Genomic DNA, 25,192 nt, shown 5'->3' on the forward strand with positions numbered 1-25,192 from the left:
AGATGGGTCAAGAGTTTCCTCCTCAAAACACTCATATTTTAACTTTTTTTTTTCTTTTCTTTTCTCTTACTATCTCTTTCTTTCTTTCTTTCTTTCCTTCTCTCTCTCTCTCTCTCTCTCTCTCTCTCTTCTCTCCCCACTTTTTCTTTCCTTATAACTTATATATATATATATATATATATATATATATATATATATATGTATGTATGTATGTATGTATGTATGTATGTATAAATGTATAAGTATATATGTATATATATACACACACGTATCCATAAACGAATAATAAGCAGATTTAAGAATCTATATTTAGATAACATTTTTTTTCTTTCTTTTCTTATTCATTTTTTTTTTTTATTTTTTTTACTTATAGAACATGCCGATAAATTTACTACGGGAAAAAAACTGGGACACCACGTATACGTGTATACGTATACATACATACACACATACATATGTACCCACATATATAAAACCTTTTCTTTTCCAAACGTGCGAATAACAACTACATACAACGGAAACAACATAGGTCTAAAAACTCGGTCCGATCAACGTTCACCTGTTGATACACGAAATATACCGAAGGATCGGTCCCCATCGAGAATGGAGTCTCGTCGAGTTTACTATAGTATTAGGGACAACGTTCTTACACTGTGAGAGTTTGAATAATGGAATACGTGTTTTCGAAGCACAACCTTCCCAATAGGCTTTACTCTCTCTCTCTCTCTCTCTTTCTCTCTTTCTATCTCTATCTCATTTTATGTCTCTTTTTCTCTTTCTCATCAATAGTCATGTTATTCGAATCGAGTTAAGCTTACAATCCCAATTTCAACGGATTAATAGATCTTCGTAGGAGTGTTACGTATTACCAGAAGAAAATATTGTTCTCTCGTTGAGGACTTGAATTTCTTTCTCTCTCTCTCTCTCTCTGTCTCCCTCTCTATCTATACATCTTTTTCTCTCTCTTTTTTTCTTTCCTCTTCTTTCGTTTTTTTTTTTTCTTCTTCTTCTTTCCTTCATTTCGAATAAGCCATTTAATTAATTTTTATCAAGGAACAAAATATTTTCAACCACCCAAGACAGCTTCGAAATCCTTGCCAAGTTTTACCGATGTTACTGACGTATCAACGATAATCGTTCTTTTTTAAATTCTTTCAATATCCTGATATCATCATCGTCATTCTTTATTCCTTTATAATCATTGTCCACGATACGAATTGTTCTACGTTCATTGTCAAACGAATAATACTTTACTCTTCAGCGAAATTCAAAACAAAATTTGCGTTGTTTACTTTTTGAAAGAATTTGATTGAACGTCGTTAAAAAAAAAATAATAATAAAAAAGAAATCTTCGAATGAATCGACGAATCGTTGAAGAATGAATAAGAAGAAACGAGTATAATAAAATGTAATTCGATATAAAAAAATCTTTCTATTGTAAATCGATAGTAATCCTATAGTCTTATGGTTAGACTACAATTATTATTACACATACATTGAAATTGATCGAAGCGTTTAATTATAACAGTTGCGTCGTTAACTTCCAATAGAACGTAAACGCGATAGTTCATTTGTATCTACGATATAATATTATAATCTAAACGATCGTTACGTTCGATCGCCTCGTTAATCAATTCTACGTACGTAGTTATGCACGTACACGAATAGCAATAGTTGGTGGATTGAAAAGTTTCTAGGTTTGCTGTTTTATAAATTCTCTGTAAAATAATCTAAGAAATTTGAGGCTCATGCTTTACTTTGATATATTTTCTCTTTCTCTATCTTTCTTTTTCTTTTTGTTTAACAAACAAACAAACAAACAATCTTTTTTTTACGAACACCGAAACGTTCGAAATATTTCTCCTCACCCTCATACCTCAAAAAAGAAAACAGACAAAATCAAAAAAAAAAAAAAAAGAAAAGAAAAAAAAGACGCTGACTTTTGCTTTTTTACGTACGAGTACAAAAACTTTGAAAAATCTTTGAAAAATATTTCTCGACAAATCTTCCCCTTAAAATAAAATAAAAAAAAAAAGAAAGAAAGAAAAAGAGTAGAAAAAACGAGAGAACAAGATGGAAGAAAAAAATCAAAAGAAATGATTTGACAATTTGTTCTTGATCGCATACATCACACGATCAAACATATACACGATCAAATATATATATATATTTCTTAAGTTCGAGCAATGTAATGAATTCGACGCCCTTCGTCGTTGGTGACCTGGTTTTATTGGGAACGATGGCATGCTAAATGAAGGTACGACCTTCCCTTTCTCGCGCGAGGACCCCGTACAAGAAAGCTCGTGGAAGATTACACGGTACCTACTTCTTAACGAATCGGAAATTCCGAGCGTCGAAACTCCATACCCACTTAAGCCAGCTACCTCAATTCCTCTAGTAATATCAGTATATCTCTAGATTAGAAAACCCTAGAGAGATAGAGGGAGAGAGAGAGAACATAATATTTTATAAGAACACTAGAAAAATAAAAAAAGAAATAAAAAACAGTTCGATTACTATTCATTCGTCCTACGAGATTTTAAAAAATCGAATAGTAAACAAGCTTAGAAATCAATTGTATTTTCTGTTTCTCATTTTTCTGATAAATTTTCTAACAATAAATACGATACATATAAGTAGGTCACACGAAGAAAAATATTATACCGATCTACTATGTATTTCAGATTGGGTCGTATTCTCGTAGATTTTGTAAGAGTACTTTGGAAAGGAGAAAAAAAATATATTATGGATTGAGATTCGTTTGTTCAACGAGATTTGAGAAAATCGACCGGAGCAAACGAGTAATTTTATATAAGATTAGAAATCGATCGGATTTTCTGTTTCTCGAGGATAAATTTTTTTCAGAGCAAGTAAAATAAAAATATAGTGTAGGTCATAGAGAGAAAAAATATTATATTTATCTACACTAATGTAACATTTATATCGGGGCTGGTTAAAAAGTTCCTAAGTGATTTTAAATACCTATCAATTAATCGTTCTCGTGACTCTCGTGAGCTTTTAGTTGTATGATCTGAGCAAAAAAAAAAAAGGGAAAAGAAAAGGAAAAAAAAGAAGAAGAAGAAGAAGAGAAAAGAAAAAAGTTAATCTAAAAAATGTCTCCAAAAAAAAAAAAAAAGAAAAGAGTAATTGACTTTTAAAGTGACCTAAGAACTTTTGGCACCATCCTGTACCATACTGCTACGACTTGCAAATAACTTTGAATATCTCTAAAATGACTATTTCATCGTCGTTATATCATTAAATAATATTTCGGTGATATTTATAGGCTATCTGCAAAGAAAAAAAGAAATTAAAAAAAAAAAAATAAATACAATAAAATAATACATAATGTACTCTGTCACAATAAAAGTATTATATTTCAGTATACAACACCAAAAATAGCATATTAAATTTATCTTTAAAAAAAGCAAAAAAAGAAAAGAGAAGAAAAACAGAGAAAGAGAAAGAATTCTAAAATCAATCGTATATTATTATATCTTTCGAAACTTATTTTTTTTTTTTTCGATATATGTACTTACGTACGTACGTACGTACGATTATTAATCCGCTTTATCGAAAGATTCGAATTGCAATTGGATAAGTAAGCAATTTCAGTCGAAGTTATATCGAACGATGTCGAACAAGAAGTCGAACGTACCTAACTTGCTCGCGCACATCTCTGCTGTTCGCGTATCGATCTCTCTCCTCCCTCCCTCCCTCCCTCCCTCCCTCCCTCTCTCTCTCTTAGCAAAAGGAACTTGCCACCCCTACGTGGTTACAAGGTTGCGCTAATTGAGGGTTTTAATTTCCTGACCGCCTACCCCAAATCATCAATTTATTTGTGCGCGTGCTCAACACACTACCGCATGCAAGAGAAATAAAGAGAGAGAGAAATATCTATAGATAGATAGATAAATAGATAGATAGATAGATAGATAGATAGATAGATAGATAGATAGATAGATAGAAAGCTTTCTAACACGAACTAACCGAGACTGCAAAGTATTTGACGATTAAATCGGTCACACTGCTTGGAAAATACCGATACACACACGGGAGCTAGAATTAATGTTATACATATATGTATGTATGTATGCATGTATGCATGCATGCATGTATGTATGTATGTATGTATGTATGTATGTATGTATGTATGTATGTATGTATGTATGTATGTATGTATGTATGTATGTATGTATGCGCGCGTGTGTGTGTAGTTTTTTTTTATTTGTTTATTACGAAAAATAACAGAATATTTATTCGATATACACGTAATATATGAGTTCGAAAGATTTTTCTTTATTTTTCTCTTTTTATATCTTCTTTAATTGTTTCACTTATATCCTCCATTTTTTAATTTCGAGAAATATACTAATTTTTTAATCTCGAAGCTAATCCCTTCGCTTTTATTTTATTCTTTATTTTTTTTCTTGATATAATTTTCTATATCCTAATATTATTATTATTGTTATTATTATTATTTATTATAATTATTATTATTATATACGAATGTGTATATATGCTTTAAAAATTATTGCCAAGAGTGAAATAACTTTTGTTCCTTGGCATGAAACGTTTAATACGAAATTACAAGTATACTTTGAAGAATTTTGCAATATCGACTATAGACATAGACATCTATATAAGAGTTTACGCAAATACTTTCGAAAACATTGAAATATTTGTCATATCGTATAGCTTGTCCTCTTCGTGGTCGACTAAAAACTAACAATGCCATTGCATCTTTGGTAAATGAGGTATGCCATCCATGACTCTTGGATGGCCGTTTTCTTGGACAGTTGTAAGAAATTGAAATAATTACATCGAGGAATAGAGTAATATGGTATAACAGATACCTACGTTGTTACTACGAGCCAGACAGACATTTTCATAATGATCGTTGCAAAAATAACCGAAGCGAACGCGAATGTGTCTAGCCACAGGTTGTTTCTTGTGGTGCTTGACGGCACCACTTTGTTTTAGACAAATAAACCATGCACTACTAATCGTAAACTCGTTAATGCGAAACACTTCGAAACGTCGCCGACGTAAATAAGTACGTGTTAAATGGGTATAACTGCGTAAGAATATGTCTTTGGAACATTTGGCATGAAGGAGGAAGAGAAGAAGCAAAGAAAGAACAAAAAAAAAAAACAAAAAAAATTGTTTCTGAAGCTTAGCGAATTCAGTTTAAAAAAATTCGATTAAAAAAAAAAAAAAAAGAAGAAGGAGAAGAAACTCAAACAAAATTGATGTTTCTGGCTCAACGAAAGAATGTGAAAATAAATTCGCTCGTAACATCTAACACAGAGCGTCCCCGCACAGTTTTGGGTTTTCGTACGACCTGAGTCAGACCTTCACCCTCTTTTCCCGAGATTTTCTACGACTTCAACAAACGTCCCGCTGTTTCTGCAGTTTTTACTAAAACAAGCCTTGGTCTTGGACGAATTTGAAATAATAGTTGATGCAGAAACGATCGATCTCGTTCGAATTATTTATCCCTCGCATCATCGATACGAACGATATTACAAGGATCTTAATTAAAAAAAAAAAAAAAAAAACACGTTCTTACTTAAAGATTTTCATTCTGTGAAAGTGATGATAGATCTTAAAAGAAACAAAAAAAAAAGAGAGAGAGAGAGAGAGAGAGACTTCTACGATTCGTCTACGTTAACAAAAAACATTCTTTTCTAATCCTAAACATTAAAAATAAGAAATAGAAGAATAATAAAAAAATGTTTAATCTTAACATAAACATTCAAAAAACAAACGTCTCGTTCTGTACATCAAAAAAAAAACAACAACGGAAGAAAAAAATTTAATCCTAAACTTACAAAAAACCAAATGTCTCTGTCTAATAATTTAAAATACGAACATCCAACCCTAAAAACGATCGAAGATACGTCCGATCCAAAACGTTCAAAAATCCAACAACCTTCACGTTCTTATCAGTGACGCGGATTCTATCGATTAAAGGAAAAGAAAAACGAGCAAAAAAAAAAATACGACAACGCATAAAGGGCTAGAGATCTCTGAACGTTTATCGTTCTTGTCCATCGTACTTCGATATCGTACTTACATACGTACTTACTACGTACGTAAAAAAAGGAAAGGAAAAATCAAAAAGAAAAAAAAAAAGAGAAAAAAAAAGAGAGGAAGAAATTAAACGTTTCGATCTTTTTCTCTGGAAAGATCTACGGAAGCCATCTCTAACTGCCGTCAAACCGGCAATAGTCGTGTGCCCGCCACGGCCCTTGAGAGGTGCCGTCGTCTTCGACCGATCGTACATAAGACGAAAATAGAAGCCCGGGGGCCGGTGGTATGTCGTATGCGAGGAGGAAGAAGAAGAAGAAGAAGAAGAAGAAGAAGAAAAAGAAGATACAGAAAAAGATGAAGAAGAAGAAGAAAAGACTGAGCTAAGCGCAAGTCAAAGACAAAAATCAAAGGAGGCACGTAGACGAAGAGGAAGAAAAGGAAGAAGAAGAAGAAGAAGAAGAAGAAGAAGAAGAAGAAAAAGAAGAAGAGAAAAAGGAAGAAGAAGAAGAGTAAAAACAATAAAGAAGAAAAGAAGAACAAAAAATAGAATTAAAAAAAATGAGGGGTGGAAAGGAGAGAGGTAAGTAAGTAGACAGACAGATAGATAGATAGATAGATAGGTAGGTAGATAGGTAAATAGATAGGTAGGTAGGTAGATAGGTAGGTAGAGAGGGGTAAATAGGAGGAGATACCGACGGGACATGTCTCAGCTTGCTTGTTTATTTATTCTTTCGTAAAGTCAACAAAAATTTGCTCGTCCGTGCCGAGGCTACGGCAAAACTAGAGGCAGAGACTGAGGCAGAGGCAAACGCAGCAGCAAGCAGACACGACCTGTGGAAGAATGACGAACAGTGGACGACGGCCGAGCCAAATGTAGTTGGCCAAGAAGCCAAATGAGTTTGCGTCTATTATTACACTCCACCCAGCCGTGATCCACCGAGAGCCACGCGAGCCCATGAGCCATGAGCTACGAACCACCACGGGACCCGGCAGACTATGCTCCTTCTTTATCTCTTTCTCTTTTTCTGTCTGTCCTTCCCTTAATCCAACCATCCATCTTATTCTCTCTCTCTCTCTCTCTCTCTCTATCTCTTTCTCTCTCTTTCTTTCTCTATCTATCTGTCTCTCTCTCTCTCTCTCTCTCTCTCTCTCTCTCTCTCTCTCTCTCTCTCTCTCTCTCTCTCTCTCTCTTTCTTTCTTTCTTATTCTTACACTGTAAAATCTGACGGGGCGATGTCGAGCCAGACTACCGGACCAAAAACGTTTATTTATTCTTATTCCGTTTCATCCTTGATTTATTCGATACGATGAGACAGACTGGACCAAAAGTTTCTTCTAGGTGACTTTTACAAAACTAAAAAAGAAAGTCACCAAAGGTCTACGATCTTCCGCGAGACACCTTTTATGATAATTCTTTTTTTTCTTCTTTTCTTATATATATATATATATATATATATATATATATATATATATATAAATTTGAAAACTAACGAGTCTAAAACAATCTCTAGGAATTTCGGAATCCACGAAATTCCATAGTATGTATTTATACGTTCTATAACCTCCTACTATATTTCTACGAGAATTATACTAGAAAAATTAGCTGTGACACGATTCACGAATAGAGTTTCAGAGTTTAACTGATTATCGATGCTAGACTAATAGAATGTTTTGTCAAGTTTTTAGTCAAAACGTTAGAATTGATTTTGTCAACAATATGAAATAATGACGCGTCCTCGTTTCGTCAAAAAAAAATAAAAAAAATAAAAAAATAAAAAAAAAATAAAAAAAATGAGAGAAAGAAAGAAAGAACGAAGAAAAAGGAAAGAAAAGAAAGAAATGATAAAAGTCTATTTAGAGATATCTATATATTGAGAGATTGAACTTTATCACAGAAGAAACATAGATCTCTCGCTTTAATTTCTATTCGACTCTATTTACTAGGTTAGAGTTTAAATAGGATAGCGAGAAAGGATTATCGAAAGTTAAATTAGATACGTGTAGAAACAATCGACCGATAGCGAAACGATTTGATTTCCTTTTTAGAACGACCACACCTGCCCGCACCTAAAACCGTTGTAAATCGTGAAACGTCAAATACTTACTAGTATGCATGTATCTATGTATGTATTTAGTATGTATGTGTGTGTGTGTGTGTACGTCTGTATCTCTCTGTACGTATAGAGAATTGATTTAGTCGACTACTACTAATGAAATATTGTCTTCTTGTCTCTGTATAAGTTTCCTGTACGATATGATATATATATATATATATAAACTTTCGCAAACTCATCGAATTCCAAGTTTCGACAGACGTGTTCAACAACCAAACGATAATTCACATTTGAATGGAAAGTTAGCTTTTTCTTTAAAATACAAACGTCATTTATATCAATCGAAATATTTCTTTGATACGTACATAATATAACAGTATCTTTTTCATCTATTTATAAAATAATTATATATTAATATAATATGTTCCTTTCGAACGAGTTTCCTATGTAAAATTGAAAACGAAGAAAAAAGAAAAAAAAGGGGAAAAATATATCAAACAAAGTAAGTCATTATCTTTGTAACGTGCTAATTAGCTGAATACCTGTTGTACGGAACGAAACAAAATTAGAAAAAAATTCATGAATCCCATTAGAAACATAATTCGTGTTATCACGAAGCACATAAGTTATCGAGGAAAACTTTGTTGAGTAAAAAGAAAAAAGAAGAAAAAAAAAAAAGAAAAACACAGAAAAAGAAAGAAAAAAGAAAAAAGAAAAAAGAAAAGAAAAGAAACAGAGAAAAAGATTGTACGAGCATAACTCAAACGTTGATCTTAATGACTCGAGTTAAGTGGCTCGTATTTGCAAAGCTGAAAACGAAGGCCGAAACGAAAAAAAATTTCGTAGACGAAGCTAACACCGACAACGAACTACGTTGAAACGTGTTAGAATAGGAAAAATGTTGACGCTAGAGAGAAATTGTTTGCTTAGTGAACGCGCGCGCGCGCATCTAATCACGTTAATCACGTTTAACACTCGCACGTGTAACGCCCATAGAAAGTCCGATAAGACGGTCTTCTCTCTCTCTCTCTCTCTTTCTCTGTTGAATGAGAAACCATGAGAACGAGAGCGTTACAATTTTCGGATATCTATAGCTATCTACTTTGTCATTCATGGAAAATTGAATTACGAATTATCTGAAATTGATCTCAAGATTGGACTTGTCCAAAACTTAGTTTCCTCTCTCTCCTCATTCTCCTCTTTACTCTCTCTCTCTCTCTTTCTCTATGTATACATATGTATATATGTATGTGTGTAAATATGTGTGTGTGTGTGTGTGTGTGTGTGTGTGTGTATAAAAAATTGTGTTGTAAGACCATACGAATTTGTAACAGCATATCACATATTTATATAACTATGAAATAAATTAAATTTAGTAAAACTTGATATAATCGAGGAGAAGAAATTTTGTTCCAATTATTATTTATCGGAAAATCAATTCGTCGCTTATTATACCAAGTTTGTAACGTTTCCTTCTTTATCGTTATTCTCCTTTTTGTTTGTTTACTCATTCATTCATTCCTTTGTTCTTCTAATTATAAGCTGTATTTATAGTATAGATATATTATATGTTATACATTAATATAGTAATAATTATTTGATGGCATAAATTTCTTTTCTTCGTTTAATTCATCAAATGTGTCATACTTATTAGTTCGTATCTCAAAGATAAATGTCACGATATAATCATACTAAAGCAATAAGTAATATATTATATGTAATATGTGACATTATTATAATGACGAGAGAACAAAATTGAATTATAAATGGTTGATCAAATCGATATTTAATCGATTAGACATTTTACATTTTCTATACATAAAGAGAGAGAGAGAGAGAGAGAGAGAGAGAGAGAGAGAAAGAGAGAGAGAGAGAAAGAAAAAGATATATATATATATATATAACAATAGAGGACAAAAGTTAATATAGACTATGTGTATACCATAAGTTGGCCATCTTCCTACGCGAATCGATATACCATGCATAAGACATTTCGACGGTGAACAATAAAGCAGCTTGTTGCTTCTTGCGAGAAAGCTATCAAAGCGACGATCAAAATTTATTACCCTAATCTAGCACCATACGAAAATTGAATGGCGGCCACATACGAAGAGAGAAAGAGAAAGAGAGAGAGAGAGAGAAGCAGAACTTCGACCACGTTCTAGAGAAAACGGTGCAACGTTCGAGGCTTTACGAGCATTCATCAGAGTACACACACACACACACACACATATCATACAGACATATGTACGCATATACGTACAAAGTATACATACACGAAAAACTACTTTGTCTTTACGTAGATATAAAATACATTTACTCTTTCGACGGTGAGAGGGATAATTTTTCCTTCCATGGGACAAAACTTTCTAAACACGCTACATTGCATCCAGCGTAACGTTGATAAATCAATAGAAGGTAACATGCGTGCAGAACGAAGAGAGGAAAGGAGAAAGAAAAATAAAAAAGAAGAAAAAAGAAAAAGAAAAACAGGGCTCGCTTTGCTTCGTGCTTTACGACGCGTATTCGTCCTCGTCCTTTATATCACGAAACTTCTAGTTAAATTTCACTCGAAAGCTAACTTAATCGTGCTAACTTCGTTCGCGAATACGCAAAGGGGAGAAAAAAAAACAACGATTTCTACATACGTATGTAGATATGTGCAGTTTTCAAATACAATTGGCAGAGGCTTAACGAGAGGAGAGAGAAAAAAGATAAAAGAGGGGAAAAAAGGGAGAAAAAGAATAAAAAGAAAAATGGGAGGAAAAAGGGAAAAAGAAAAGGGAAAAAATCAAGCTTTTGTAGATATTTTATGTTTGAACATCGTATCGGACAAAACACAGAGAGATATAGAAAAAAAAAAAAAAGACAGAGAGAGAGAGAGAGAGAGACAGAAAGAGAAAAAAATATAAAGAGAAAGAGAGAGAGAGAGAGAGAATGAGGAAACTCGTGTTATACGGAGATTACGTAAATTACGTGTACATATAATACATACATATATACATACATACATACATACATACAGAATAAGTATACGTATACGTATAAACGTATACACGCGTGAAAAGAGATTGCGTTTAAATTTCTACGGTGTAAAAATAGGTCGATCGTTGAAGCCCACATAGTGGCAGTTGACGCCGCCGACGACGACGACGACGACGACTACGACGACGACGTCGACGAGGACGACGCCCGACGACGACGACCGACGACCGACTACGACCGACTACGACGATGAGACAAGAAGCGCAATTAGACTGGAAAAATATTAGCTCGGTAATACGAGAACCGTGTAACGCGATACCTTTTAAATTCGGTAATTGACCCCCCGACTGGAAAGTGGTTGCGAGCGACATAATTGACGACCACGACGACAGTAAAGTAGTAGTTTTCGGCTTCGCACGCCGAAAACACATATCATAAATATTAAAAATAATCCGAATCGAATATTCATTCCCTCGACTAATTCTTCGTTTTTATCCTTCTATTTCTTTTCTCTCCCTCTCTTCTAACCCCCTCTCCACCTAGCTATCCACATCTACCCCATATCCCCACCAATCCTAACCCTCACTCATATATAACCAGCCACACCTTCATCGTTCTTTTATCCGTCGTAAGACAAAAAAATAAATCTCTGTCTATAAACCGATCATATTCTGCTATCGTCTGCGATCACTCCTCTTTTCTCCTCTGTCCTCTTCGCACAGTTCATCGTCCCGAAAAAAAAAAAAAAACATCATTATTTATATTTAACCATCGTAACCCTTCCCCTCCACCACCATCACCATCACCATCATCATCGTGCCGTAATCCGTGTTGCAATAACTTTTTTTTTTATAGGTTCGAACGTGGGCGTCTTCACGTTCGGCTGCAACTTTAGCTTTCAACGACGATAACTACGATGAATTTACTATTCGATCCTTTTTTCCCACTTTGATTTATGTGATCTACTTATTTCTATGATCTATTTATCTGATCGATCGATCGATCAAACCGTAATTTCATTAATTCGCGCTTATTCTTAAATCTTCGTGCGTTGTATCTTTTTCTTTCTTTTTTTTTTTTTTTTACTTTTGTCTCCTTCGAAAGATCTTATTTATTTATTTAATTTATGTTTGAACATTTAAAGTTTGTATTGCTTGAAATTTGATTCGAATATAATTTTATCCGTAATGCCTGTTCGATTTTTATCTCGATGCAAATCTTATTTACGGTTAACGCGCGACTACCATGGAATAAAGAAAATTTTTGCTCCATTGAATATCGTAAAAAAAAAAAAAAAAAAAGAAAATAGAAAAAAGCGGAGGAAAAAAAATGCTATAAGATTGTAAAACGTTACTCGTAACGACCGTGAACTTTACAAAGGAGAGAATAATCCAGAAGAGACATTATCGTTTGATAACGTGTAACCGCGATGCGTGTGAAATCGTGCACGCAGTTTTAAATAAAAAAAGAAGAAGAAAAAATCCTTTTTGTAAAGTTATTGCGTTATACATAAGGGGTTGGTGAGTGGTGCGCGAAGATATTGGCAATAAAAATAAACAAGAAAAAAAAGAAAAAGAAATAAAAGAAAAAAGAGAGAGAGGGAGAGAGAAAAAAAAAGAAAAAGAAGTAGAAACTTCGTATCCTTCTTTATCGCTTCGATTTCTGAACGGCCGATATGCGTTTAAACTTAGATAACTACTTAAATTGCTTTACACGTTTTCTTCTCTCGCATTAATAATTCACCCATTTTCTTCTGTTTTTCTTTTTTTTTTTTTTTATTTCCATACGTTTATACGTAAATATGTATCTACGTATGTATGTATGGTATGTAAGTATGTAAGTATGTATTATGATATGTATGTATGTATGTTTGTACGCACGTGTTTTATAGTATTATATCCTCGTTCTATTTACAGATCGGTTTCCTTAAAGAATAACTTTATTATAGTTATTTTCCCCTATTTTATACAATACGTACGCATACACATTTATGCACGATATACATAAAGATAACTACGATCATTGTTACGTTAATATAAAATGCATATATATAGGATTACATATACTAGTGACTTAGTTTATTGCTATGATTTGCCCTCGACAAATTATTATCATCGAGCTTATTGAAATTGTTCGTCGATCGCATTCGTCGAGCGAACAAACGTTGACGTTCTCTAAGCAAAATCTTTCTATGACGAAACATCTAAGAAATATATGTAGTGCGTGTATGAAACGTATGTGTATCTATATATATATATGTGTGTGTGTGTGTGTATATGTACGTATAGGGTAAGCCAAAAAAATTTCTTAGAGAATCGAACAGGCTTCCTAAGCTAAAACGTGTCTCGAAAAATAATAATTGATTTGTACAAATCTCTTAAGTACTTTTGGATCACCCTATAATATGTCAGTCGTGGAACGTCCAAGGGAACGTGATATATCCTTGAAGAAGAAGAAGAAGAAGAAGAAGAAGAAAGGGAAAGAAGAAGAAAAGAGAAGTACGTTTTCGAGAGATCGACGAGCGACACGTATATCTCGCGTATTTCTTCGACCGTATCCAACGTATATTTGCGAAAGAAGAATTATTACCCTTCTTTCTCGAAGCTTTCACTCCGCTACCTCGTCTTTTGCCGATGGAAAATCGATATCAAGAGTGAGAGAGAAAGAGAAAGAGAGAGAAAGAGAGAAGATCGAAAGTACGCGTTTATCGGTCTACCTCACTCCACCTCTCCTTCCTTCTTATTTGTGAACAAAATGTTCACTCTCCTTCCTCTCTCTCTCTCTCTCTCTCTCTCTCTCTCTCTCTCTCTCTCTCTCTCCCCCTCTCTCTTTCTCTCTTTCTCTACCTTTCGATGAAGATGAATGTTCGTCGTATTTTATGTTAACGTAAACACGAGTGTGAGAAAAAGTGTTAAAAAAAAAATGTATATATATATATATATATATATATATATTGTATCGATACGAATTTTGAAATTATATTGAATACACACATATACAGAGAGAAAGAGGGTGGTTCGAAAGTTTGTAGATAATTCTTAACGATTAATTACTCTTTCTCCAAAACTTGTTGAGCTAATCATCTTCCGTTTTTGTCTTTTTTTCATTCTCTTTTCCCTTTCCGATTGTAAACCATCATCTTTTGGGGCATCCTCTACATACGTATACACAAACGTGAAACTGTTTTCGTTTCGACACGAGAAAAGAAAAGAAAAAAGAAGAAATATTTATCCATGAGAGAAAATTCGCATTCGCTTTATATTAACAGCCGGATAACAAACAAGAAGCCCGCACACGCGCACCCGCATACCCGTACACACAAATACAGATATACACCATATTTTGTAAGACGCAACAACCAACAGAAACAGGGCGCAATGCAATTTCCATATTGACTAACACACACGCGAACACATTTCCATATTGGCCGCGAGAACGACACTACCAACGGAATAGAAGTCAACGTATAACTTAACCTCGAAATGACCTCGAGTTACCGCGCACGACGATTCTATAACCGCGTAATAAACAAGCACGAGTCTGTTAGAAGGTGCTCATCGTTGTATCAATAGTCGAGAGTACAAGAAAGAAAAAAAATATATAAATAAATATAATCTGTCGACCCATTCTCTTAAAATATTTTTCCAATGATTACCTTATCCAATAATCTACGATAATATCCATAATCATCCTCGTACTTTCGTAAGCATCATTTATGTTATATTATTAGTATTACTATTACGACTATAATATAAAATAATTGTGCGTGGTTTTGTGTATATGTGTGTGTGTGTTACATCGTTTTATGCAAAGAAGGAACAAAAATATTATCTACTTTACGACGCTTAAAGTTAAAACTTGGATATTACGTACAGATGTAGAAGATAGAAAATACGTAGGTTAGGAAAAATATGTATGTAGGTATGCGTATAAGTGAATAGAAAATATGTTCACGATCGATTTAAAATATCGTGACATACGAAATCGCAAAAAAAAAAGGGTTTCTTTCCGTGTATTGGAGAGAATACTCCCAGCTATTTTTCGTAATGTCAGAAATACGAATTTCTCGTTTGCGAAAGATAGAAAGAGAGAGAGAGAGAGAGAGAGAGAGAGAGAGAGAGAGAAAGAGCGAGAGAGAAAAAGAAAAAAAGAAAAATGTAAGCATTACGCCAGCGCGAACGATGACGCCGCATTCGAACATTTCAATTATGTAAGATCGCATAAAGCAATGTGAATACGACGCGGAAGAGAACTGACAACGGGCGGCGTCGAAACCTTACACACTCGTGTTGCACGTTGTGCACCAGCCCTTGCGCTTAATTACGACCGCGATAACAATGACAATGGAACCCGCAGAGACAGAAAAAAAAGAGGAGAGAAAAAATAGAAGGAACAAAAAAAAAGAAAAAAAAAGAGAGAGATAGAAAAGAAAAGAGATCATACACCGAAGAAAAGACGCGGCGCATCGACCTACGGATTTCGATCCAACGGCTCTGTAATATCTACAATAACTACCTGTATATGTATGCATGCATTTTTTATGTCGTCAAAATTTTCTCCTTAATAATCAAACAAAACGTTCGTCGCAATCGTTGCAACGTTACAATCGAATTTCGTTGTAATTGATTCGTAATAACAGTTCGTGATTGCAATCGACGTAGTCAACGAATTTGTGATATATATATATATATGTATAAACGATTGAGTATATTAATCCGCCATTATGGTAACAAATTGATGATTTTTAATGATGAATCAATAATTACTCTTTGTCGATACTTTTTAGAGTAACTTTTACTTTTCATTGTATACTTTCTATTTCTCATTCTTCATCTTCTTCTTCTTTTTCTTTGTTTTATTTTTTTTTTTTACTTCGACTTGAAAAACTAAGGACATAGAAATTGTTCGTCCCGTTTTATAGACAGTCTTTCGAGGAAAAATCGAGAAAAAACTTCGAAAGAACGAAAACGTTCATTATTTTCTCGGATACGCGATCACACGTTTAATTAAAAAGAATCTCAACGTTTGAATATCATTAATTAACGAAGAAGAAAGAGAAAGGAGAAAGAAGACGATGCAAAAAAGAAGAAACAAGAAAGAAAAAAAAGAGAGAGAGAGAGAAAAAGAAATAGTCGGAGCAGCGTAATTTTGATTTTCATTTTTAAAAGGCCATATACATATTACTAGAGTCGTCTTGAAAAGGTCGGAAGTGGCCGTTTTAAGGGTCGCTGCAGGTATTTTTTCTCTTCTTCCCTCACCTTTCTCTCTCTCTCTCACACACACACACACTCATTGTCAGTAACCAAGTCGCGTGGCTCGAACGAGAAAAAGAGAGAGAGAGAGAGAGAGAGAGAAGAAAAAAAAAGAATACAGAAACGGACTCGGGGGCGACACGAACTACTCTCTGTGAAGGGTCAATGACCTGACCCGTGCCACCTGTGCATCCACCAGGTCCTAAATCGGTGTCTTCTTGCTAAGTTTTCAGATTTCACCGCCAAAAAAGGAAGACCAGTCGGTAGAATCGGTAATCGTTATGTATTATTTCTTCTGACGTAATAAATATAACCTCCTCTTTACTATAATTATCGTTAGTATCGTCATTACTACTACGCATCGGTATGCGTACCGTAATTCGTAGAATCTAACGGAGTGTGCCAACAACGGTCGATCGTGTCTAAAGCACTAAACGAAAATGACTACTCGTTCCGACATTACTACGCGACTAAGGTAATTATATTGTAAACTATAAAAACGAACGAACGAATTTCGGCTCTAATCGGCCTTGTTCGTGGACACACGTGCTTCGATCCTACAATGACGCACACGTATACATTCTCTCTCTCTCTCTCTCTTTCTTTCTCTTTCTTATTTCTTGCGAAAGGTAAACATACAAACGATAGATATTATTAAACCTCGGCATTTATATGTTATGGGTTATATCAATCGGTTAACGATTAAGATTTAAATCTAATTGAACGATCATCGACGTTACTCAATAACCATGAAAATTACAATTAAAAAAATATCATAACGATTCGTAAATAAAAAAAATATGATACGTGTGTATATAATAGACGTATGATAATAGAACTTTAAAATTATCTATATCGCGATAGATGAATATTATCGAAAAATATTACAGAAGGGATAATCGAGAAGACGTTTCGAATTATATGTATTATATATATCTTTGTACCTGAGAGCCGATTTATTCTCGAGAATAAAGGAGGTGGAGGAGGGGAAGAAGGAAGAGGCGAATCTTTTGTAATAATATTTATAAATACGAGGAAGAATTGCGATAGACTTGAGAAAGAAAGAAAGCAAGAAAGAAAGAAAGAAAGAAGGAAAGAAAGGAAGGAAGAAGGAAAAACAAGAAAAATAAATAAATAAATAAAGAGATGGAGTCACGTTGTACGCTGGCGAAGGGCCATAACGTCGCAGATACGAGGATGGGAACGTAGTTGGCTAGCGATTTGGTTTGTCGGCGGTAGTAAGTACATAATACATATATATAGTAAGTACATTATATATATATATACACATACACACACATATATATACATATATATATATATATATATATATATATATAATCTACGTGGCGACCTTTTCTCGGCTCGAACGAAATTTTCTCGGCTATTATTAGGAACAACGACACGTGAATCGAGCATATCATCATCATCTTCTTCTTCTACTAATTCTCCACTATTACACCATCTCATCGTCACCTCTTCCTGTTCATCCTCGACAATATATATATGTAGATATACATAGATATCTATATTTGACGAAAGACGATTGAAAGCATGTAATCGGTAACATCTTTAAAATTTCAAACGGTCGATCTGTCCTTACGAGAAAGGAAACGGTCGATCTGTCCGGTTGCGGTACGGCTGCGGCACGGCTGTGGCGGCGGCGGCGGCAGCAGTGGCGGCAGCGGCGGCGGGCGGACGCGTGACCGCGCTCGGTCAGCTGTTCGTCGCTCGATCGATCGATCGCTCTCGTTCGTTCGTTCGTTCGTTCGTTCGTTCGTTTGCTCGCTTGCTCGCTCGCTCGCTCGCTCGCTCGCTCGCTCGCTTGCTCGCTTGCTTACTTACTCGCTCGTTCGCTGCGTCCAAACGCGAATTTTCGAGCCTGCCACAACGCGACAACGATGACAACAACGACAACGACAACGAAAACGACAACGACAATGAAAATAACGACACGACGAAGCAACGTCCTCGAGACGATTCCGTTCCTCGACCTCGAATGAAACGAGGTCGCTCGCGTGCTCGGAAAAGGCTTTCGCTGTAGAATAAGAAGAAGTTGAAGGAGAAGAAGAAAAGAAGCTGAAAGAAGAAATTAAGAAAGAAGAAGAAGAAGAGGAAGAAGAGAAAGAAGATGTTAAAGAAGAAAGAGAAGCAATAATAATAATAATAATAATAATAATAATAATAATAATAATAATAATAGCAGTAATAGTAATAGTAGTAGTAGTAGTAGTAGAAATGATAGTGCTAATAGTAGTAAAGGGAGTAATAGAAGTAATAGAAGCAATAGTAGTAAAAATAGTAGTAGTAGAAATTAGTAGTAGTAAAAGAAGTAGTAGAAGTTAGTAGTAGACGAAGAAGAAGAAGAAGAAGAAGGATCGTGTGACGGGTGCGACGCTCGGCCTCGGAAAGGAGGCCGCGAGAAGAGCATAGCCGAGCTAGCCGAGACGAGGAAAGGCGAAAAACGAAGGGTCAGCGAGAGAACGTTGTCAGGTCGATAGCGATGGCGCCATGGGGCCACCAAGAAAATCAATCCCGCGCGACACACACGTCGTGTTTTGACGCGCCTCTCTTTCTCTCTCTCTCTTTTTATTTCTTTCTTTTTGTTTTTCTTCCCCCTCCCCTCCCACTCCTCTCTCACACTCTCTCCTTCTCTCTTCTTTCGCACGCGGATCCTCGAACGGAACGATCAATGTTCTCTTTCGAGGAAATTCGTTCGGCCGATAGAGTGACGATAGAAAACAGAAAAGAAAACAAAACGGAAAGAATGAAATATAGATAAAGAGCAAGAATAAGAGAAGAAGAAGAAGAAGAAGAAGAAGAAGAAAAAGGGAGAAAGGTAAGTACATAGGGTGGAAGATATTATCCGTTACTCTTGAGGAATCTGACATACCGACGGAGAAAAGGACCGTTCGAGAGGATCGCGCACACGGCATGGCTCTCTTTCTATCTTTCTCGCACGAGTCGTCGCACTTTTAAAGAAAATATAATAGCATAGTTTCGCGGTATATAGAGAAGGGAAAACTTTCTCGTGGCTTACTTTTGATCACTCGTTCCGTCGTCGAGAGCTTCTGCGAGTTGTTCGAGGTCATGCTGGCTGTATCAGGATGTGGGCGCCGGCCCCTCGTTTTCTTTCTCACTCTCTTTCTCCCTCTCTCCCTCTTCAGCCCCTTTTCTCAAGCTCCCTCTGACACACGCACACACTCCGTCTATCTATCTCTATTTATCTATCTCTCTCTCTCTCTCTCACTCTCTCTCTCACTCTCTCTCCGTCTCTCTCTCTCTCTCTCTCTCTTTTTGGCCCGCACACGCGCTCCTGTTGGGTCCGGTCAGTCAGCGGCGGTGACCCGGTGCACAGGACGATCTCGATCGGTCCTCCACCTATTACGTTCCTCTTTACGGCGCTCGTTCGTTTCTCTCACAAACGAGATGGTGGTAGCAGCAGCGGTAGCAGCGGTGGTAGCAGCAGCAGCAGCAACAGCAGCACCTCTCGCACCGGTGGCGAACGTCGACAGGAAAAGTCAAGAGCGACGACGAGTAGGTAGGCACACGCACGTAGTAGAAGCAACGCGGTATTATGGCCGGGAGAGAGAGACTCGCGTGGATATAACGCGAAGAGGGAGAAAGGACGGGGGGGACCGGAGAGGTGACGGAAGTTATCGCACGGTACGACGGCGGCGATACGACATTGGTCGCTCCAGAGCGTCGTCGTTCATGGGCGTTTGCGGAGCGCAAAACGAGTTTTCCCCTTCGCGCCTCGCTTCTCTTCTACGCTCTTTTCTACGCTCTTCTCTTCCTGCCGCTTCTCCGCGCGAAACCCTCCTCCGCTTCTCTCCTCCTCCTCTTCTTCTTCTTCTTCTTCTTCTTCTTTTCTCTTCTTCCTTTTCTTTTCTTCTTTTACTTCCTTCTTTTTTCTTCTTCTTTCTTTCCCTTACTTCACCTCCCCTTACTTCCTCACCCCGCAACTCCTCTCGCGCCTCCTCTTACGAGCTGCACCACCAGACGACGATTCACAAGAGAGGAAAGTTCTTTCTTTCTTTCTTTCTTTCTTTTTTCTTTCTTTTTTCTATCAAACGACTACTGAATCGCTGGACCACGCGAGCTGCACGGCCGGCAAGGTGAAGTCTCGCGATCTCGGCACTATCACGAGAGAGCACGTAAACGTCAACGTCAACGTCAATGTCAACCTGTACGACGACGATGACAATCGACGACAAACAACAACGACGACGACGACGACGACGACGACGACGACGGCGGCGGCGGCGACGACGGCGGCGACGACGACGACCGACGCGACGACGACGGCGGCGGCGACGACGACGACGACGACGACGACGACGACGACGACGACGACGACCGACGATGAAGACCCGAAACGAACTTTTTTTTTTAGTTTACGATATAAAGAGAAACCGGTGACAGACGACGACGACGACACCGTAAGAAGCACCGCGACACCGACACCTCACGGTCGAGTCACCACGCCGCTAAATTCTACTACAAGATGTCTGTCTTTCTGGCTCTCCGCGGCGCGAACACTGAAGACTCCGCGACTACGTTGACGCTCGCGCACCCCGTTACGCGCACCGATCATTCAAGGGCGCCATCTCAAGCCGCGACCGCCAGGTCGCGCCATCGCCACTGTAACCGTCGAAACTCTCACTTGTTTTCTCCCGCTCTAACGTCGCCGATTCAAAATTAACACCAAACGCGCTTATCGCCAAATGTCCGAACCTTGCGATGCTACGTTCGTATATATCGTTTTATCGAATCTCTTTAAGCTTTTATTTCGCGCTAAATATCGAAACGATCGTATTACCCACCAAATTTTCGAACGAATATACGACGAAACGTTTAACGTACCGACCAACCGAAATCATTCGTCCCTCTTCTCACGCCATTTTCCCTTCGACTATCTCGAAGCGCCACCTATCTTCTTTTCTTTTTCAAAGTTATTCTTATTTCTTCCGTTATTTCGACTCTTCTCATTTGTCCCGTAAAAAAACCGTTAGAAATAATTAACTTTCGATTCGCCGATCGTCTCGACCAATACTCTTCGACTTTTCACCCTTATCGCCGTTCTCCAATCCTACGCAGGATCTTATCGCACGATACGTTTTTAAAATCACCAATCAGCATCGAGCCTGTAGAGAGCGGCAAACGATGATACAACTGAATTTTTAACATTCGTTATTTTTGTTCTAATAGATAATAATTATATCGGGCGATAAAATTATCTCCGAGCATCCATTTTGTTATACGGTAAAGATTTTTATAATAGAAAAAAATAAAGAAGAAATATCGTAGGTTGTTCTTATAATTTATTTACATTTTCGAACGATTTCACGAAATATGACTATGATACCACGTTTTCCTCTCAATTATATTTAGATGTCCATATTCTATATTGCAATAACGTAGCGAACAGAATTCGAACTAATTGTTCGTGTACAAAAACATTAATATAAGAACAAGATTTGCTATTCGTTTAACTTGCGTTTCTTTACCATTCATGCAAAACATATTGTTTTAAAATAATACTATTTCGCAATGTGAAATATTCGCTAAATTATATTAATCCAATGACGCCATTTTCATTCGTTTCTTTTTTTTTGTGCTTTTTGACAAAATAGAAAACATTTTTATAAGAAGACTAGATATAAATAATTCATTGTTGATATAAAAAGTTCACATAAAATCACACACCGTAACAGAATACGAGATAATTGTTTTCGGATAATACTTATTTTGGCAATGACGTCAATAAATTAATACGCGAAAAATAACATGGGAAAGTAATTTAAAAAAACAAATAAATAATGGGCATTCTAGCGCGTCATCGCTTTTTACACAATTTGGTATTACTCCAAATTTGCATGCAATCTCATTTCATTTTCAAAACTACAAACGAATAATAATTCTTGGACTCTTCCAAGCAACATTTTACACTCGTATTTTTCACTATTTCGTAGCGTACAGTTAAAAATAACCGTAAAGGAAGCAACTAAATCTATAACACAATATTACAACTTTGAGATAAAAAGTTTGTGTGAGGATGATAGTATTTGTAATAAGTTTCTTTTCTCGGGATACACATTCGAATTGGCTTTATGTGTTTTATTGTGGTTTAGATAGAATACGAAATACCAAGTTAACGTGAACGTTCAAACTTTTGCTTCGTACGGCTACCCTCTTTGTGCGGCATGACGATTCATGCGAATGATAATTCATTGTAATTCAATATTTGGATTAATTTAAAGAAATGATTACCGATCTTTAAAACTATATATTTGAAGCAAATCATTTGAAAATTATCGATACTTCGTTAAACAACATTTTCTAGAATTAAGGAGTAACATATTATATAAAAGAGAACTACGTTCTCTAAATATTATTAAAAGATCGAACCTGTTTTATAAAACACAAATATTTCAGCCAATAAAATGATAAATCAATCTTTATACAGAACCTATGTTTCTTGACTTTGTTAAGTATATTTTTTCTTTCCTTTTTTTTCTGTTTTGTTTTCTTTTTCTTTTTTTCCCAAAAATGCCGAATGTTCCAAGGAATGTTAAAGAGGAACAAAAATTTTCACTTTACCTTCTTCACTCATATTTTCCTCTATAGATGTTACAAAATAAATAAACTTTGTTCTTATTACAGCGTCAAATAGTATTCTTGTACCGAATAAAAAGTACAGAATACCAGGCAAAGTCACTTTGGCTGAATAAGCTATATATGCTTATGAGACTTCAGGCTTTGAATATAGATATAGTTCAAAGTAAACTTTCATTAGGAAGCAATCTTAAATTTCATAATCGTGGTAGAAAACTTAGTGATTTTACAAAATATCAAGGTGTATGGCATCTCATGTTCGCCAATTTACGAACACGTGCTCGCTGTTGTATTCTCTCTCTATCCTATTATTGTATAAAATAATATTATTAACAGTTTGCACTTTTTTGCGGTGCTGTTAACAACATTTTTTCCTATGCTGTTTTGTATTTTTTCTCAAATTAACTGTTTCGTTCGTTTGTATAGCTTGACGCTCATTCCGTTCTCTTTTGGTCCGTAATACTTGCCGTGTTATTGCCATAAACATCTAGAAACAATATGGATATATTACTTATAGTAAAACTGGGGGATACGTTTACGGTGAGCTTAAAAAAATTGATAATACCTCTTCGACATTGATATTATCCTTGGCAGACGTTTCAAATAGTTGAATTCCCATTTGATTGGCAAACCTTTGTGCATCTTCCGTAAGCACTACTTTCTGATTAGGCGCATCGTTCTTATTTCCTACAAGTACCCTGTTAACAACGTCACAATTTTCCTCTATTTCGTGCAACCACCGTTTAACATTTGCGAATGAGTCACCACTGGTCACATCGTATACAACTATAACGCCATGAGTTCCCCTATAGTAAGTTGAAGTTATTGTCCGAAATCGTTCCTGTCCAGCTGTATCCCAAATTTGCAGTTTTACTCTCTCACCATCTACTTCTACAGTTTGTATTTTAAAATCCACTCCTATCGTAGTTATATAACTGCCATTAAAAGTATTGTCTGCAAATCTCAGAAGAAGGGAACTCTTGCCTACTCCTTAAAAAGAAAAAAATATATATATATTATTAAAGCATAAGTGAAAATAAAGTTTTAAATTATTTATCAATAAAAATATATTACTAAATAATAAAATTAACTAAAATCAATTCTATAGCAATTTAATACACGATTATGCAAGTACATATTTTTTTAATAAAGAGTAACATAATATCATGGATACATGTAATCATATATAATGACATACTTTACATTAGCAAAAAATAACATTGACTTTGCACCATCATCTTAAGTATCAATCAATTAATAACATGCATAAAAAATAATTATTTGTAGTCTCCTCGATTATTTTCATATTTTTTAATCATTTAACATAAATATATTCCATACTTGATAAATTTTTATTTTTTTTCTATAACACGACTAAAAAGAATTGCTTACAATTTAGAAAAAAAAATTTATTTTTTATGCGTTATAAACGAATTTTGTAAAAGACTAAAGTTATATGATCCATTAACTTTGAATTAATGTTAACTTTGAGTCAATTTATTTATTCATTGTGTTCGTACGACAAAAAAGTTCGTAATGTTTGATCAACTGTTAATCATATATATATATACACACACACACACACATATATATATATATAATTACATTGTTTTATATATCCAAGTATCATAAAATTTATATACACATATATACACATATTTACCGCTATCTCCTATCATCAACAGCTTAAATAAATGATCATATTCTCGGGCCATTTTTACATTTATGAGATGCACTATATTATCGAAATTATGTCTTTAAAATGTTAAACCCTAAACAACACGATATCTATACCACGAGATTTAACTATTGACAGGCCGACGTAACAAAGTGAACACTTTCTCTCTATAAATTTCGATGAAACCTGTCGATCCGTTAAGGTAAACGATTTTAACATTAATTGATCGCCATATTTATTTGCCGTGATATCAGTATTCATTATCACTATTGAGAAAAAAAGAGCTATATTCGTTTAAAATGACGCCCATCCCATATCAAGTTGTCAGCAACATGTCGCTACCGCCATATTCTCATAGACTACACATAACCAAGAAAGAGAGAAAGAGAGAAAGAGAGAGAAAAAGAATTTTTAATTTATACGAGAAAGCTTAAGGCGCATTTTGTATAACCAATATGTCGTACGATTAACCAATCGTTACGTTGCACCGATATAAAGCCGATTTCTCCTATAAGAAGAAAAAAATTTCAATTAAAATATAATAAATATATATCTGAAGAGCAATGTAT

General features: G+C 35.5%; 2 protein-coding genes across 7 annotated transcripts in view; both read right to left on the minus strand.

Moving 5' to 3' along the window:
• LOC127065028 (serine/threonine-protein phosphatase 2B catalytic subunit 2-like) overlaps positions 1–20,842 on the minus strand; it is a 184,089-nt gene extending 163,247 nt beyond the window's left edge. For 2 of the 6 annotated variants that reach the window (XM_050996838.1, XM_050996837.1), the window contains exon 1: positions 19,368–20,834. In XM_050996838.1, the coding sequence (XP_050852795.1) occupies positions 19,368–19,419 (52 nt within the window). In that variant the 5' untranslated portion in view covers positions 19,420–20,834. Of the gene's footprint in view, positions 1–19,367 lie in introns of all 6 variants that reach the window. The other 4 variants (XM_050996840.1, XM_050996839.1, XM_050996841.1 and 1 more) reach the window with 3 other exon arrangements.
• Positions 20,843–21,629: 787 nt separating this feature from the next.
• Positions 21,630–25,021, minus strand: LOC127065033 (ras-related protein Rab-35). Its single transcript, XM_050996851.1, has 3 exons — positions 24,609–25,021; positions 23,511–23,935; positions 21,630–23,432 (listed from the first exon to the last, which is right to left on the minus strand). The coding sequence occupies exons 1-3, from the start codon at positions 24,658–24,660 to the stop codon at positions 23,304–23,306; spliced, it is 606 nt and encodes a 201-aa protein (XP_050852808.1). The 5' UTR covers positions 24,661–25,021; the 3' UTR covers positions 21,630–23,303.
• Positions 25,022–25,192: the final 171 nt, after the last annotated feature.

The sequence above is a fragment of the Vespula vulgaris genome, chromosome 7, assembly GCF_905475345.1.
Source record: "Vespula vulgaris chromosome 7, iyVesVulg1.1, whole genome shotgun sequence".
NCBI lineage: Eukaryota > Metazoa > Arthropoda > Insecta > Hymenoptera > Vespidae > Vespula > Vespula vulgaris.

Excerpts from the sequence above, each read along its gene's own strand:
- LOC127065033 (XM_050996851.1), bottom strand. The coding sequence starts at position 24,660 with ATGGCCCGAGAATATGATCATTTATTTAAGCTGTTGATGATAGGAGAT. Across the intron at positions 23,936-24,608 it reads GTTGATGATAGGAGATAGCG|GAGTAGGCAAGAGTTCCCTT; the intron begins GTAAATATGTGT and ends TTTCTTTTTAAG. Across the intron at positions 23,433-23,510 it reads ATAATATCAATGTCGAAGAG|ATGTTTATGGCAATAACACG; the intron begins GTATTATCAATT and ends TATTGTTTCTAG.